This window comes from Nyctibius grandis, chromosome 4 (genome assembly GCF_013368605.1).
Source record: "Nyctibius grandis isolate bNycGra1 chromosome 4, bNycGra1.pri, whole genome shotgun sequence".
Lineage (NCBI taxonomy): Eukaryota > Metazoa > Chordata > Aves > Nyctibiiformes > Nyctibiidae > Nyctibius > Nyctibius grandis.
This window is the reverse complement of record NC_090661.1, coordinates 81,335,666-81,352,851: the sequence shown is the minus strand read 5'-3', so window position 1 is coordinate 81,352,851 and position 17,186 is coordinate 81,335,666. Positions and strand designations below refer to the sequence as shown.

The window sequence follows — 17,186 nt, the reverse complement described above, 5'->3', positions numbered from 1 at the left end:
TCTCTTCCTGTGCAAGAACTTGATGGAGGCATTGCTTTGAACTAGTACTTTATAAACCAACAATAGGGAGAGCTTTGTACAGCAAGTCATGTACTGTTAAAATTCTTTATATAGGTTTGGAGGTTAATAGATAAGTACTTAGAGGAATCCGTTGTGGGTTATCAAATAGACAAACTGCCGGAAGTCCCAAGAACTGAAAATAGTCGGAGGATGGGAAAGTGTCTAGAGGAAGTAAGATAAATGCTTATCCTGTTCTTAACCTTCCTTAGGCATCTACTTGCAGCTACTTTTGGAGACAGGATACTGAGCTAAATGGGCCTTTCATACAATCCACTACAGTATTTATTATGCTGTGTTCCCAGTGTGTGATCTTATTTGTGTGTGGAGGGGTTTGGTTTTTTAAAATTTTTTTGAGAGGAGTGTTTCTGTATTGAAATGAGACCAAAACTTTTTTCTTGCTTCTTGATGAGTTGTATGCAAACATGTAATTTTGATTGTGCTTATTTTCTAGGATGTGTAGAGTTTTTAGTTAATTTCCAGCCTCTTGTTCACCTAGACAAGTAAGAGATTAAGGAAAAGAGATTTTCTTAATTGCTATACTCTAACTAGCCTTTGATCAATACTTAGCAGATTGTGGAGACTTAAATAGTTAAATTACTGTAGAAATGCGATACAAGCACCACTGAATACTACCACTTTATGCTGGGTGCAAGGACTTTTTCTGCAGCAATTAATGACTGCTTGAATTGTGATATAATGAAAAATGGGAAACAAAGCTATCTGTCACAGTAATGAAACCTACTTCACGTAGTACGTACGTACTATCATAGATGCAGTAACATGAGTTAGGACTGTTCAACGGCCTTTATGAATGATAATCTATTGCATTTGTTGTGTATTTGTTAATCTGGAGTTTATATCAAAATGAACCAGTACATGTTAACAGTTCCTTGTTTATGCTGTGGAGCGTATCGTCACTGATACCTGTGTTGTAGGGACAAGTGACAGTCACAGCTACCAAGGGATTCTTACCTTTTCCTGCATTAAAGGGCAGGATTTAGATGCAGGAAGTGAAACACATGAGGGTTGTTTTTTTTTCTTTGCTGACAGGAGGTGTTTTTGTTTCTAAAGTGTTAGTTCAGGAATTGGCATTCCTCTTCAAGGGAGTGCTCCAGCAGAACTTGTACGGGCACATGGATGATGGGGGTAAGGAGCAGTGCGTATGTGCTAGCACTGCATTCCCTGTCCATATTTTCTCCATTGAAAAGGACCACCAGTCTTGAGGGAACTCTTCTTGGAGGATGAGGGAGAAGATCTGTTTATTCTCTTCAGGACTTGGGTTTTGACTTGCCTGAGACTGGCATTGAGGGTTCATAATGAATATATATGATGGTAATCTGTAAAGTTTTTCAGTAGGAGTGTGATTGCGCAGCAAAGTAATTTGTTGGCTGCTGAGAAGCTATCATGCATCCCTTTGCTTGCTAGTGACATAAACCACATTGGAACTCTTGAACTAGAGTTTAAAAATGCTGTTTTTTTTTTTTTTCTTAATTGTCTTAATCACCAGGGAGTATGACTAATGCATATAATTTACATCAGATGTTTTCCAATGTGTTCATATTACTTGTTATACTTCTTTTGTAAAGAAGGAAAAAAGATGTAATCTCTAGGCGAAGAATAGGGTAACACCTCATTTGTTTACACTGAGAATAAAAATTTGTCCGTGTTCAACTTGCATGCGCAAACTCATTTAACAAGTCAAGCAGTTATGCTATTCTACATTAACATTATTTTGGTAGCCAAGCTGGAGCTGCATTGCTGGTAACTGTATTAAAAAATTAATGTTAAAGTAAAATATCTGCTTTTTAATTTATATTTCTAGAACTGCAAGTAATCTAAACTGTAGTAAACTCGCTACAACTTAAGTGATTAGAAATTGAAACAAGCATTATTCAAGCATCAAAGGCATTGTCTTTCATTTTTGGGCAGGCATCTCTGGGAGGTCAGTCCTAAAACTTAAAAGCTAAAATGGTAGTTTAGCAATAAGGTAAATTTTTTTTTCCTCATATTTCCTAAGGAACACACTAACAGGAATGAAGCTAATTGACTACCAAAAGTAGTACGGTTGGGAATATCAAGACCTGCGTCTTCTCCACAAACAAATTGGCTGGTGTTAATATAGCTTTATTGTAATCATGCCTCAAAAATAAATATACATTTTTTATAAAGCTGAGGGTTTTTCTTAGGTTGCGGTATAATACAGGGATTAGAAAATTCACCATAGCAATGAACTTCTATTCCAAACTTCTGAACGTTGTTTGATTCTTATGATAGAACAAGCACTTCATTGCAGTGAATATTTTTAGTGTGTTTTGGTTTGTGAGGTTTTTTTGTTTTTGTTTTTTTTTTAAAGTAATTGAATTACTTTTGTCCACAAATTCTAATCTTTTGTTTCCTAGCATGTATACTTTGCAGGGGATGGAAGGTGTCTGATTTTTGAACACCACTGTGCTTTTTTTGTACATAGTGCACACTCCTGAAGTCTTTCAAATGCTTTAGGAAGTTTATACAAAATAAACATCATACAAGTAAAATGCAAGTTTACCTTTTGGAGATTCAACTCTGAAAACTGTAAAAGAAAACTTTGAATCTTTAGAAACTTTACTTTTGTTAATTATGGTGACTTCTGGGGTGATACACATTTGCGTTAATTCCTTTCTTTACAAATGAAAAAGCCAGCCTTGAGATAATTATTAGTATTAAACAGATGAGCATGAAATTGAACTGTAGGGAATTAAGTATTTCTGAGCCTATAGCTCTGAGCTGGCTGAATGGGTGATTTGTTTAATCCCTTTCTTAGCAGAGTTGAAAAGAATAAATTTGAGAAGCAAGCGCGTGGAAATCTAATTTAGTGAAGTCAGTTGACTTTCATAATACAACTAAGTACATTGCATAGTAATGAGCAGGCCATTCCCACTTTCTGCCTTGAAGTCCTTCTGTATTTTGTTACTCAGTTATGAGTTACCACCATCTGATGTGCTGAGCAGATGTCTCACTAAAGAGCAGGTTATGATAAGGTCAGCTGGCCCAATTCGATCTACTCTAGGGAGCCATTAGCTGAAAGCTTTACTTTCTGAAAAAAAGTATGTTTTCCTGTAATGAGTGTCTTATTTCTAGTATAGTTAAATTTCAATGTAACCATTAGTTCTGCCTTTTGTGTTAACAAGGAATGTAGGGGAGAAAATGGGCTGTGTAACTTTCCAATAGTACTTAACTGAAAATACGATAAGAGTGTGTCCAGGTGGTCAGTAGAGAATGGGCTATATGACAACCATGAAAAAGTTGTGATAAGAGATAGTATTGCTGTAATAAAAGGGTTTAATGTTTGTTGAAACCTCGTGTAACTTGAATGAGCACATGGCACACTCGCGTGCATAGAGCCTATGTATTAGACTACACTTACTTTTCTGTCAAAGAAACGGGAGAGAATGGAGGAAAGTCACAGTCAGTGTAGTCAGTAATGACAGCCGTGAGTAGTGTATGGAAGTGAAGTCTGAATTTTGTATTTCTCTAAGCTGTCATGAAGTAATTACAAAAAGAGAACAAAACCAAAAGCTTTTCAATGTTCCAGTTCTTGATATTTTAAAATTGTTGTGTTAAATGGCTTGATGGAACCTAATTTCAGAGCTCATTTGCTTATTGTAGTACCTTCTGTGTTACTGTAATTACATACTGTTAATATCTTGCAAAACCTCCTTTCTGTTTTTAAGACTGGAATTGCAAGCTACATTTGAAATTCATACCTTATCACTAAATCATGTGGCTATTTAAAATGCTATTTCTGTTGTGAGCGTTAACACTGTGAAGAGCTGAACTACAGCTTCAACGAGCAGGGCACAGTGTCTTGGTTTTCTTAATACTATGTTATTTTGTTTTAATGTGTAGCTATCATTTAATATTTATTAATAGCAATTGCTTCTTGAATGACAAGGCAAATACAAGGCTGATAAAGGTTAGCAATTACTTTGATTGTGAAGTTCTGAAAGAATAATTGTTTTGCCACCTGCCCTTGTCATTAAGAATGAAAGGTGTTTCACCATGTTGGGACCTCTCCTTAATGACACTGTATTGACTGCTGTACATGGGATAGTTCAAACATTCCCTACATTAGAAGATTGCATGACTTCTGAAAAACTGTGTTGTACAGTTGCTGGTCACTTTCTTGTTAAAATAAATACAATAATTACTCTTGCTTTTTAAACTATAAATGTGTAGAATGATCAGTGTCCTTGCAGTGCTTTAAGTAGTAAAGTTAAAAACAAATCCAACATTTTCTCAAGTCTGTTGTCATATAGACAAACTAATTAGCAAGCTTTGTCTGATTACTTTCCACAGAGTGGAGAACGCCTGCACCAAACTTGTTCGGGCAGCCCAGATGCTGCAAGCAGATCCTTACTCAGTACCAGCTCGTGACTATCTAATTGATGGCTCAAGAGGCATCCTTTCTGGAACGTCAGACTTACTTCTGACATTCGATGAAGCAGAGGTAGGAATCCCAACATGACTGACATAGGTATCTGCACAATAGTATTATTAATTCAAATATCCACCCAACTAGATTAGCTAATAGAAACTATTGAGTAGATGAATGTGTTTGTGATCATTTTAGCATGAATGGAAGCGTATTTTGCATTCCTTTCTCTCAGAAGGAGCTTAGGCTTGTTGCTCTGTTTTGGTAAGAGCATCTTTGTATGACATAATGATTACACATTGCCTGTGATTATTCCTCAGAAAGGCCAGATCCTGTCAACCCTGTCTTACATCTTCCTGACACTTTTCTGTATCCCCTTCACCATACCCATTACTGATCCTTGTATTCTCTGTATCCCTTCACTGAAAAGCCCTAGGCCGCTTCCTAACATCTCTGTCTGACTCATTAGCCATGGCAATTTAATTGGCCTTGGGGCATGGGAGGTAATACAAATTTGGACTGCCTGGCTGGTCAGCCAGAAGGTGTGTTCTGATAGATGTAACAGTTGCTACGTTTTGGCTACTGCACAAGTCAAAAAGTGGCTCAGAGGTGCTGTTTGTCCATCCTCGGACAAAAAAGCCAGAGTTGCAAGGAAACTTAAAAAGGAAGTGTTGAGTTTCTTGTATTTCAAAATGTTTCTTTGTTACAAATCTTTCTTACTCCTGTGATCCTCTTTCTGGGAATGTGGAGTCTTGCTCGTTTCTAAATAGCAAATATCATGCTACTATGAGAAAATGAAGCTCACAATGTTAGAAATGCTGATTTTAATTCTGAATTTTACCCGTGCAACAATCTGTTAATCTATGAAATTGTGTTACTCTTCCTGCTGTTCAGAACAGTTTAACGTGGCATCCTGGTCTGTTATTTAATCAGCTCTGGTACTGTTAGCACGTTCCTCTGAAATGAGGAGAATGTGATGGGATTTCTCTCTGGCACTTGTGACTGCTCATTGTTTTAAGTGTTTTTTAATAGATACTCCAAAGTGTTATAGGACAGAATTGCAAGGAAGTTAATAGCTTTTTATCTCCCTGCTGCCAGTGTTTAGGAAATGAGTTGACTTCTGAGGAGTTAATGCTTCATTGAATTAGTCTGACAACTGCATGTTAACCAAAAGAAAAGTATTAGTCTGGAATGACTGACTTTTCACAAATACGAAAGTTGGCATGTCTCTGTCCTATTATGTTTCAAGATAAACTAACATTGGGACAAAACTGAAATGAGATTTAGAGGAAACTATGATCTGTTCTAGGGACTGAACACTGCATGTGGTTGATACGAATAAATGTTAATTAACTCATTCCTCAATGAGAATTGTTTGTGGGGTTGTCAGAAATAGTGTGGTTCAGGAGGTTAGAAGATTAACTGACAGAGAACTCTGTTTTGGAATCAAGTATGGACTGAAAAAGTTAAACTGAGGCAGATGTCCAGAGGTAAATAAAGTACAGTCATCACAGATTTTTCTGGAAAGCTTAAGATGTTGGATCTACCTTTCCCACTGGAATGCTGGATAATGCTTTATCCATATGTAAAGCTGTATGGTGAATAATATTTCCTCTGAAAGCTTGGAGTCTGCTTTCTATGTAGTCTGCTTTGTGATTTAAGTTAAATATTTTCTGTTGATGAAAAACTTCAGGCATGCCAGCATATTTAAACGCACTTCCTTATAACCTATTTTCTCAATGCCGTCCTTCATTTGTCATACAAAGTGAAAACACTAGAAGCAGGATTTTGCATTTCTGAGTAGTGGAATGCTGATTAAATATTGCCTTTGTCTATACAGCACTCTTGAGTAACAGCATTGTGGGTAACTTAATCAGTATCCCAGACCTTTGTGATTGCCCATATGTTATGATAGCAAATGCTATACCTATTCTGTTCTAATAAGAGGCTTGCATTTCTAATTCAAGCGTAACTTAGCTTCATCTAATAAATGGTGGAATGTTCCTTTTTTAGGTCCGTAAAATCATCCGTGTCTGCAAAGGAATATTGGAATATCTGACTGTGGCGGAAGTAGTAGAAACTATGGAGGATTTGGTGACATACACAAAGAATCTAGGGCCAGGTTTGGTTTGCTACAGCCTATCATAAACATACTAAGTATAGTCTTTTCCACTACCTTTTTTTTCCCTGCCAGCACCTTCCTCACCCAGGTTTTGAGTGTTTGGACAATGATACAACAGTTGCTTTGAAAGTGTCTGTTGGAAAGAGTTTTAAACTAGAGAGTGAATGATGACTATTTTCTGATTCACATTCTCTCAAGACTGCAGAAGAGTCAAGATGTTGGTAAATGATATGTACTACACAGATGATATGTACTGTACTTTTCCTGCACTATATTATATGAGAGAAGTAAGCATGCATTAGTAAAGAGTAAAACAAAAATGAAAAAACTATGTAATTAAGCACTCACAGCTATAAAGTCCATTAAGCTGATAAAATGTCTGTACTAACTGAGATGGTTAGGCCTAGAATTTCTTCGAGTAGTATAAGCTACATGTCATATATTAGCATCTTAATGAGGTTGCAGAAATAGCTGTCTTGCAGTATAATACAAAAGCCCAGCTGTTACAGAAATTCTTTTTGTTCATTGTTTGATGCTCCTTCACTACTAGTTACTTTACTGTGTTATCTCGCACTTTCATTGGTGGAAGTAAGTGATAAGTGAAGCGCTGGGTTGCTACAGAAGAAACCTACCATTACTTTCTGTCACCTACTACTCCAAATGCTTTCGTTTCAGCAAGCTTAAAGTAGTTTAGGTATTTAACAAAAGAATTCTATAAAATCCAGATGTTGTGGTGGTAATGTAGGAAGATGCTGGAATTGAAGTTACACTAAACTAAAGGGTGCTTATATAAACAGAGCAGGAATCTAGTTAGTACTTTATATATAAGTAAGAATACATATGTAGTGTAAGAATAACTAGCTTGTAAATGAAATGACTAGCAGTTCTCGTATCGCAGAGCATGTTTGTAGATTATCCTGTTCTTATTTAACATGTATATATTTTACCCTGTCTCTAGACGTGAAAAACTTTAAGTTCCGTATGAAGGTATAATGTTCTCTACACTTTTTTTTTATGTCCTGTTGGAAGTTACCTTCAACTAAATAGATTTTGCCTCATTTTGAACAGGGAAAGATGAAGCAAAAAGGGCAATCTTCTCTTTCCGTGAAACTTGTTCTTTGACTTGGTATATACAATTTCAGTTTCTCTGTGGTCATTGTCTTCCGTGTCTTTAAAATGGAAGTTTCCCCGAACTTCAGTTTACTCTTTTTGGCTCAGTCACAAGCATTTGGGACTTTTCATTGAACCTCACAGACATAATTTGCTGTTACGTGTGTATGATAGAGGTAATAAGTGTTGGGCAAGTGTCTTTGATTTCTTAGTGAGATGTAGGCTTGTACCTTTATTGCAAATAATCTCTCATGCTGTTCTGAATAAACAGGTAATCTTGTGCTTCTGACATGCTCTAGAAGCACTGTCTTTGCCTGAGCTAAATGCTGCTCAACACTTATGGTCCATGCCCACAAAACTTTTTATACCTGTAGTCCTTGTTCCCTTCATCTGTATCAATGGGCATCTGAAGTTAACTGTTAATGTGAGCACTATATAAATAACAGGAATATGAGCATGTACACTTAAAATCAACAAAGTGCTTAGGTTTTATGTTGGAAGTAGAGAGGAGAACATGATTGCCTATTTAGGCTTTTGTCATTTGAAAGGAAAGGTGGTTCTGCCCAATTTAGCCCTCTAGGCTGTCGGTGTGGGGATTCTGCTACTTTTCAGTGTTGTCATTAAAGCTTATTTAACCTTTTTGTTATATTAAGGTGCCTAAGATGCTAACCAACAGAAAAGTAATTCAGCCAAAGAGTATACAGCTTTCTTCCAGTTTTCTCCCCTGTAGGAGAGAGAGAGTAGGAGCACAACAGCACCAATTTAAATCAGCTTAAATTTTTATGAAGCTGTGTCTGAAGTTCCCACACGTGCTGTGTGGTAAACCTCGCAGGTCTTAGCTATTGAAAACAGATTTGCTCTAGAGTGAATTTAATTCTTTCCACACTTGTAGAGCACTGAAATATCTCTAGCAGAACTGATACATAAATAGATACAATTCTTGAACTCTGGTAGAACTTCAAGGCAAACAAACAAAACCCTAATGTTTACTTTTTCTGCCATTCACACTTAAGGCTTTGATCAAGTCTTAAGAGAAAAGGAAAAAAAAGCCCCGTAAGTCAGCTTCCAGAGTTCATGAAGTTACTTCATGTCCTAAAGCAGTCATTTCAGGTGTTTTCCTATTTTATTGCTGGGATTTTAAATCAAGAATTTTGAGGAGTCCATTCTACATTGCATAGTGGCTAGGTTTTGAATCAGTGGCTTCTCTGAAGCATCTGAAATGTGTTTTAAGTAAGAGCTACGAATACAAAAATTAAATTTTAAACTTCAATATACTTGTCATCTCATTACACTTTGTTCTTGTTTAGAAAGAAAGCTCAACTGTTGCAAATTAGACTTAATATTACATTTATTTATGACTATGTTCTTCAGGAATGACAAAGATGGCCAAAATGATTGATGAGAGACAACAGGAATTAACTCATCAGGAACATAGGGTTATGCTGGTAAACTCCATGAATACTGTGAAGGAGCTATTGCCAGTACTTATTTCAGGTATTTTCAGCTTTGATTTTTAATATCACTCTGAATGCTGTCTGCTTTGAACTGGAGTTCCAGTGTCTTATGTTTATTAAAAATAACAGCCTTGATGTTGCTTCTGTACTCATTGCAAATAACTGTGCTTCTTGTATTAAAACTACAATCTCTTTGAGATAAAATGGTCCATGCAAAAGAAACTGCACTACCTCTGTATAAATGCAGTGGGAGGTCACCTTGAGCATTGATTGTATTGCACATGTACCTTTTTCTAATCTATGGCATTTTCACAGCTATGAAGATTTTTGTAACCACGAAAAATTCTAAAAGCCAGGGAATAGAAGAGGCCTTGAAAAATCGCAATTTCACAGTAGAGAAAATGAGTGCTGAGATAAATGAAATAATCCGTGTATTACAACTCACTTCCTGGGATGAAGATGCCTGGGCGAGCAAGGTACGTTTCACATCTACATTTGTATATGGAAGTCTAATTTTTATCTACTGTGTTATACGCTTATAAACCTGAGTTTTTGAGACTGTTGAAATAATGTATTTGTGCAGCAGTTTTGTAACACTATGTAATCACATCATATAATCTCTTCAAGGTCAAAGAACATCTTCAGAGATGATTGTATTAATGTATCTTTCAAAATTAGCTTTCTCTCAATTAGCTAAGTTAAAGGAGTGTGGCATTTGAAGGTGGCTCAGTGGTTTAGTGCAATTAAACGGTCAAACAGAAGGCTTAGACTTGTTCACAGTTTAGTTGTGGCATGATTAGGAAACCCTGGAATATAGCATATTCCTCTCAAAGGAGGACTTTTTCTATATATAGGTATCCTACATAATCATATTTGGCAGAGGAAAGTTAGGTATAAAAGTTATCGTTCTATGTATTAAACTGGTCTTGTTAGCTAGGCATTCATAGGTGAGATTACCTGAGCTTTTCTCCTAGATGCTACTAGAAAAGGTAGGCTGCTGCCATATTCCTTGTGCAAAAGGCCTGAAGTTGAGAAATTTTAGTAAATTTTTGGGGATCCCTCCTTGAACACCTCCTCCTTTTCCTCCTGCCCTATTTTTAGTCTGGTCGTGGGAGTAAATTCCAAGTGTTTGCCTTGTATCGGAGAAATATCTGTTAGACTGAATAGCCTTTCTGGATAAATATGATGTCTGTGAAGCTGGCATTTGGACAGTGTTGGTTCCTTACAACTCAGTGTTAAGCTGTGTAAGTGCCTGCAACCACTTACCTGGAGTTAGGTGGTGCTCTTAAGTGATACCCACTGAAGATACTGAAATGTCTAGCAGACCATAAAGCAGGCCTGACAGCAGAATTTTAAAACTTGTGGACTTACAAACACATGTAGCTGCATAACTGAAATTCCTGCCAATTTTTTTGAGTACCTTGAAGTGCTATGAGCAACAAATAACTGTAAATATATTTAAGGAAAATATTGAGACCTGAAGCCAGACTTATTAACAAATGAAATCTTGCAGAAAATCTAACATTGATGTAATCTAGGCATTAAAATCACTTTGGCCTATATTGTTTGGCACTTGACCCTTAGTTTGCCTTTTGAGTTACATTGTCACTATCACTTCCTTATTATGACTACTTTATGCATCTTTGTTTTTGTTCTCCTGTTTCTTACCCTTTTCTCACCTTTAGAAGGTAAGCTTTCTTCCACACCCTACACCTCTACCTTATACTAAACCCAAAAAAGCATGTATGTGGGATTTTGTGCTGTGTGCAGACTGTGTGCTGTGCAACTTTTTATTCGTGTGCCAGCTGTGACACCATACTTACGTATATACACACAGAAGTTTTCAAAGGATCTTAAAAGCTCTGTCTAGCTATGTGTAGAATTGGCTGTCACTAAGAGAATGGTAATGGCAAGCTGAACTGCATTGACTGTCTTTGAGTCTGATTAGAGTTAGCCCAAGATTTTAGAGCACATTCTTGCTGAATGCTTTTGTGTTAATTTATGTTACTAGTCTCTGTAGCTACAAATAAAGGGCCCAGTTATGCAGGAACAAGCTTTCTTCATGCCCAGAAAGCTTTATTAAATCAGGAATTTTGTCCATTCCATAGTACTTCACCAGCAGCCTTCCTTCAGTTCAAATTGTTCATGTTCTTCAGGTCTAGGCCTAAAACTTTGGTTTTGTGTGTGCATTTTTTCAATTCAGTTTTATTTTTGGATTTAAGCTTTCCTGTATTTTACAAAATGCAAATACAGTTTTATTTTACACAACAAACTTGGAAATTTTTGTGGTAAAAAAGACTGTTGCAAAAAGTTGGCAATTTAGCCTTAGGAAATTCTTCCTCCTCTTGCTAGTGAGGGAGATTAATAGAGGATTTTATTAAGAAAATAGTTGGTGTATTAGCAGTATTTCCAAATGGAAAATATTGGTCATTATGCGTAATGCATAAATATGTTGTGTGGACTAGTATAATCAAAGTATCATTCTGTTGTGAGTTGAGAACTTCTTAATTGTATTTTGGTTTTGAATTAAGGAATGCTGACAATTTCGAACTGTAGCACTGGGCAGGAGAAGAAGCAGGAACTAGTTTGCTAATGGCCACCTATTACAGACCTTTTCCTGCATTTGCATATATATCTAACGGTTGACTTACTCATTATTTTTCTGGGAGGGAGACAGAGGAGCTCTTTAATTCTACTTGAGATAATTGTTGCATGCATTTTATGCCTGGCGGTCAAGGGAAATAGATTTTCCCTGTGCTTTTCTGGAGCAAAGTAAGGTGTGTTTGGGGATGCACAGCCTTGAATTTTTACCTGTGTAGCACAGGCTATTGTTGATGTTGGAGTTTGTTTATTATTCTATCTTGAATTGTTTATAATTAAAGTATCACAAAGTCTACCTAGAGATAGTGAAGAATGAACAAGTGTATGGAGCCAGAGTTGTGGGCTTTTTTGTAAGCTATCTTGTTGGACTTTCTAGACTCTGAAATGCACATTACTGTTACTGGATCACAATAATCTCTGCTTGCACCAACACTGCATTTTTTTAAAATAGTATGCTGATTTAGCATTGAAAAACTGAGCAAATACTGATCTCTGACAAAGTCTTGAAAAAAAAATTCTGCATTTATTTCTTCCATTCATAGCTTTGTACCTTTTTTTCCTTGAACTTGTCATTTTACAGAGGAGTTTAGCTTTCTCTGTATATTCTTAGTGTTTATTTTTAAATAAACTTGAAGTAATACTCAATTCACCCAACTTCCATTTCTATAGAAATGGAGGGAGTTAAAAGTTGTAGGAAGCTGAGCAGTATCTAGTATCTTGCAGGATTGAACCCTGGATGGTGACTAAGCTGTCTGTTCTGCCAGAAGGCTGGCTTTGCCTATTTCCTTCAACATTGCCTTCTTTGGTAATGAAATGCAGATATCGCTAGACTAGAGTGCTTTATTGAGTCAGAGGTTGTGTTCTAAATTCAACAAGGGATTGTGTAGGTTTTATTTTGCTCCTTTTCAAAGCAGTGCCAATACTACCTGCTCCATGAATAATCTCAAAATTCATGGTAGTGGCAGAAGTGATGCATAAAGGTATATTGAATAAGTGCTCATTTGCTTTAGGAACTGATTTGCAAAAAGCCAACTTGCTCTTTTCCCTTCAGACAATGTTGCCCTAGTTGTTTAACTTGATTAACTTAAGTTTATCTCTTCTGAAAAGGTAATAGTGCTGCTTTTGTTAATGAAATTCCTTTTGTCAAGAGGGGAACTGTGGGGAGAGGAGGGAAGGAATCATTTTGGCTGATAAACCACTCTATATGAAACTTTTTTGCAGGATAGCTGTAGGATTTTTTCTTTTCTTGCTTGCAACTGGTATTCTGCTGGCAAATCCCAAAGAGTAAAATTTTAAACGTATTTAGCTGTTTAGGAAGGAACAAGGTGTTTAAACAGCTCCAGAATCAGGAATACTAAGACACTTTCAAGCAGTAAGTTGCTTTGTTTTGTGTTTAAATTGAGTATTTCTACTTTTGCCTTCCTGCTTAATAGCCTGAATTGGTGGGTAAGTCCAGACATTTCAGGATTGCTACACCTTTGTTGCTTGCCAAGTGTCTGACACCAGTCACAGCTGTGGCAGAAGCAAAAGTGCAGTACCAACAAACCTAGTTAGGGACGTGTTCTAATTTCCTATTTAAAAATTACTCATCTCATTGCAATGAAAACTTCTTATCAGGTTAGACCTGAGAGGGATTCCTTGCTGTGGCAGTTTGAGCTGTGAAGATGGAAAATCTGTGCTTTAATAGCAGTTGTCATGGAACACTTAAACTGCTACACTAGAATTTCACCAGGTTTTTTTAACTAGGAAAAGGAGATAGTATTTTGTAAACATGAGTGCAGAGCCACACAGGATAGCAATTTACACTGCAGAGCAATCTGGTTATGTAGCCTTCGTATAACAGGACAGATGGATCCTGTCATTGCTTGGGTAGTGCAAATTACAAAAAATTACAAAATCATGATTGGAAAAGCTAAAATACCCTTGATTTTGTCCCCTGATATAAGACTTTAGATTCAGAGGCTTCTGTATAATTTTGCTGAAATTGCAACTCAGCAGGCTGCTGAGACAACACAAAAGCCTATGTTATTAAAAAGGGAGGGCCAAAGACAGTTTTTCCAACACTCTCCTTTCCTCAGCCATCCCACACCTATCATCTCATCAGCACACTAAGAAACATCTGTTGCCCTTTTAAAAATTCAGTTAGGTCTTTGTTTCAAATTATTTCTGGGTAGACAGGCCTGCAGTAGACCATTCATTCCAAACTAAAGTAGCTTCAGCCCATATATAAAACAACAGAAAACTGTAATACCTACCTTCACAGCTAGTAAGGTTTTATATACATTTGAATACTTAAGTGATTATTTACTTGTATCTTGTCATATATTAAATGAATAATTCTCAAGCTATAGAGAAGATGAATTTTAAAAGAATGTGCCCACCTCCCACCCCTAGCTGCATGTCCTACACTTTTGAAGTTTTTTCAAACAAGTCCTGACCTAAGCTCTGAGACTCAGTTTTTAGATTTGAGAACCAATTATCCAGGTAAAAATTATTCTGCTTTTGGTCCTCTCTCTGAGGCTGTGATTCAAGAGCCCTTAAAAATAGCCAGCAGAGAGTAAAATGATCTTTTAGAAAGTTGGTTGCTGAATTATGTTATAGCACCTTATGAATAGCTGACAGACCAACATGCCTGAATAAAAATGCAAAAATGGTTTACAGTGACGTATCTTCGAGATTAAGCATGCAGAATGAACAACTCCAGAAAAATGTGGCAGTTCTTCAGTGTTGTCAGGGTATCACATGCTCTACCAGACACTGATCGGTGATGCTAGCAGGCTCCTCTTCGTAAGAGTTGGACACGGACAGTCCAATTCAGTTAACGCGAGAGCCAGGCTTCTTTTCGTCATCTGTATACTAATCATGGGATGTTAGATGCATTTCAAATTATTTCTGTGACATGTGTGGCAAAAAGCTATTTTGGCTTTTTCCCAACTTTCCTCTTAAGGTACTTGTTACTCTTTTCACAGTCTTACCATTTGTGTAAGACAGAAAACTTCTGGCCTCTAGTGGAGAGATGATACATGAACAATTAACAGAGTATGCAGAGAAATGAGAACTGGATGATTTTATCTCCTCTAGTTGAAGAGGTGTTGGGTAATAGCAGCATAATAGTCAAAGAAGCAGCTTGTGTGATGCTCCTGGCAGAGGAGTTCTGAGGTTAAAACAACCACATCTGAATATATGTGTTTGTCTCCTAAGACATTAAACTCCATATTTGAGAATTCCAGGAATTAGCTGGCAGTCTATTTTTCTGCAAACAGCAGCTGTTTGACTTTAAGCAGCAGAGCAGGTGAAAAAGGCAGATGTGCTGCCTCTTACACCTAAATAAGTAGAAAAATTCACTGGCCGATTTCTATTTTTGAAAAGTTTATTCTAATCTCTTTTACAACTTTTCTATATGCCCTGATGTACGTTAAAGAAAAAGAAAGGAACTAACGACAAGATGTGTGCTTATTAGAGCTCTGACTTCAGAAAGTGAAACACTAGTAAATAAAGGAATAGAAAAATCACTAAAATTGCATGCATATTTTCTGCATTTTGAGTGAAATGAAAATGTCTGTCTTAATTGAAAAGAAGTGATTATGACCTGCTAGTTTGAAAATGGGTTTTGAGCTGCTTATATCAGTGTGTTTCTGTAAGTAGACTGTGCTTTGTAGGACTTCTGTCTGCTTTGGCTGTTGATTATTTGTGCTTTGATTTTTTTGAGAATCATTTTGGTGGTTTCTCTTTTGTAAAGGACACTGAAGCCATGAAAAGAGCTCTAGCCTTAATAGATTCAAAGATGAATCAGGCAAAAAGTTGGCTGAGAGATCCAAATGCACCTCCAGGTAATAGTTAAAAAAATAACAGCGCAAAGTATTTTGATTTTTAAAGGTTTGAATAATTCTGTTGTTTAAGACAAAATTGCCTCTAATTGAAGGAGACGGTATTTATTCCTTGCTTTAGATACTGGAGATTGAACAAATTGCGTCTAATGACCTGGAAAGCTTTGCTGCTTTTCAGTTGTCTAAATAATATTCTTTATAACATGTGTGTTTTTTCTTTGCATTCCGCTAGTAAAACCAGAAACCCATAAATAGTATTGAGCAGTATTTAACTGCAGTGGTTGCTGATACCTAAAATCCCTCCTTTTGTATTTTCAGATTTGTACAACTTTTGCCTAACAGAATATCTTTCAGCATTTTTCTTTAAGTCTTGACATAAAATTTTTAACATGAAAATCTGCCATGAATACTGTAACTACAGTCACCTTTACTTATATAAAGTTTTTTCCTTTGTGTGTGTCTTTAAAGCAAATAAAACCAGATAGAGGCCTGTTCCGTTTGGACTTTGGAAGACCTTATCTGAAAGACTTCCTCTGAAATTGGAGCCAAAATAATACAGTTGTAAAAGCTGGAAGTGAATTATACTACTTCTGACCTCATTCCCCTTGCCACACTCAATTCCAGAAACCTCAAAGTTATTTTCAAAGCCTTCTGTCATTGACACTGACAATTAATGAAATAAACTACTAAAAATTCAGTAGCAAAGGACAAATGCAGAGATAATTGTAGAACTTACTGCAAATCAGATTTTACTGGGTGTGTTACTTATGGGATCAGGGTGTGTTGCAAGTAAAAGGAATGTTGTTCTTGTATCTTTAGCCAAAATCAAGTCAGATTTGCAACTGGGTGAAGTTAAGGCTCTTTCCCTTCTCAGCCTGAATTACAGATTCTATAACTGAAGTATTTATAGAAATTAAGCTATGATAACAGAATGATTAAATTGCTTGAAATACATGGCACATGATGCACATGAAGGTTATGCTGTGTTGTTTCAGAAATACTGTCTCATAATTATTGCATTTGGTGTATCTCTCAGTTTTTGATAAATGTATTTTCATGGCTGAACCTAGTACAGTTAATGTGGTGGGACATGATGAGACTAGCAGTTTACTCATATATGTCAAGGAATGTTGTGTTTGTTTTACTAACTGACTCTGTGTCTTAGGGGATGCTGGTGAGCAAGCAATAAGGCAGATCCTTGATGAAGCTGGAAAAGCGGGAGAACTGTGTGCAGGCAAAGAACGCAGAGAGATTCTGGGAACATGCAAAACACTGGGCCAGATGACTGATCAACTGGCTGACCTTCGAGCTAGGTAAATCTATTACTTTTAACGAGCGTTTTCCAATACTATTAGAACAGTTTTTCTGAACTTGCACTTGTGTCACTGTAAAAGAGCAGGCCAGTAGCTGTATTTTGCCTTTTTCAGTTCAATCTCTTCTGATTGTTTTTTGATGTTAGGTACTATGGCCTTTTGTTCTTTTGCTAGAAAGTAGCAAATATGGTATTCTTTTGTGAAGGCATAAAGACGGTGAGCTAAGAAATAACTATTCTGTGAGTTTGAACACTATAACCCTGTTTCCTTTGAGTATAAGGAATTTTT

General features: G+C 36.6%; 1 protein-coding gene across 3 annotated transcripts in view; it reads left to right on the top strand.

Moving 5' to 3' along the window:
• Nucleotides 1-17,186, top strand: part of VCL (vinculin) — a 68,670-nt gene that overhangs the window by 30,579 nt on the left and 20,905 nt on the right. For 2 of the 3 annotated variants that reach the window (XM_068397959.1, XM_068397960.1), the window contains exons 3-8: nucleotides 4,396-4,546; nucleotides 6,485-6,593; nucleotides 9,075-9,197; nucleotides 9,473-9,633; nucleotides 15,498-15,588; nucleotides 16,751-16,898. In XM_068397959.1, the coding sequence (XP_068254060.1) occupies nucleotides 4,396-4,546; nucleotides 6,485-6,593; nucleotides 9,075-9,197; nucleotides 9,473-9,633; nucleotides 15,498-15,588; nucleotides 16,751-16,898 (783 nt within the window). Of the gene's footprint in view, nucleotides 1-4,395; nucleotides 4,547-6,484; nucleotides 6,594-9,074; nucleotides 9,198-9,472; nucleotides 9,634-15,494; nucleotides 15,589-16,750; nucleotides 16,899-17,186 lie in introns of all 3 variants that reach the window. The other variant, XM_068397958.1, reaches the window with a different exon arrangement.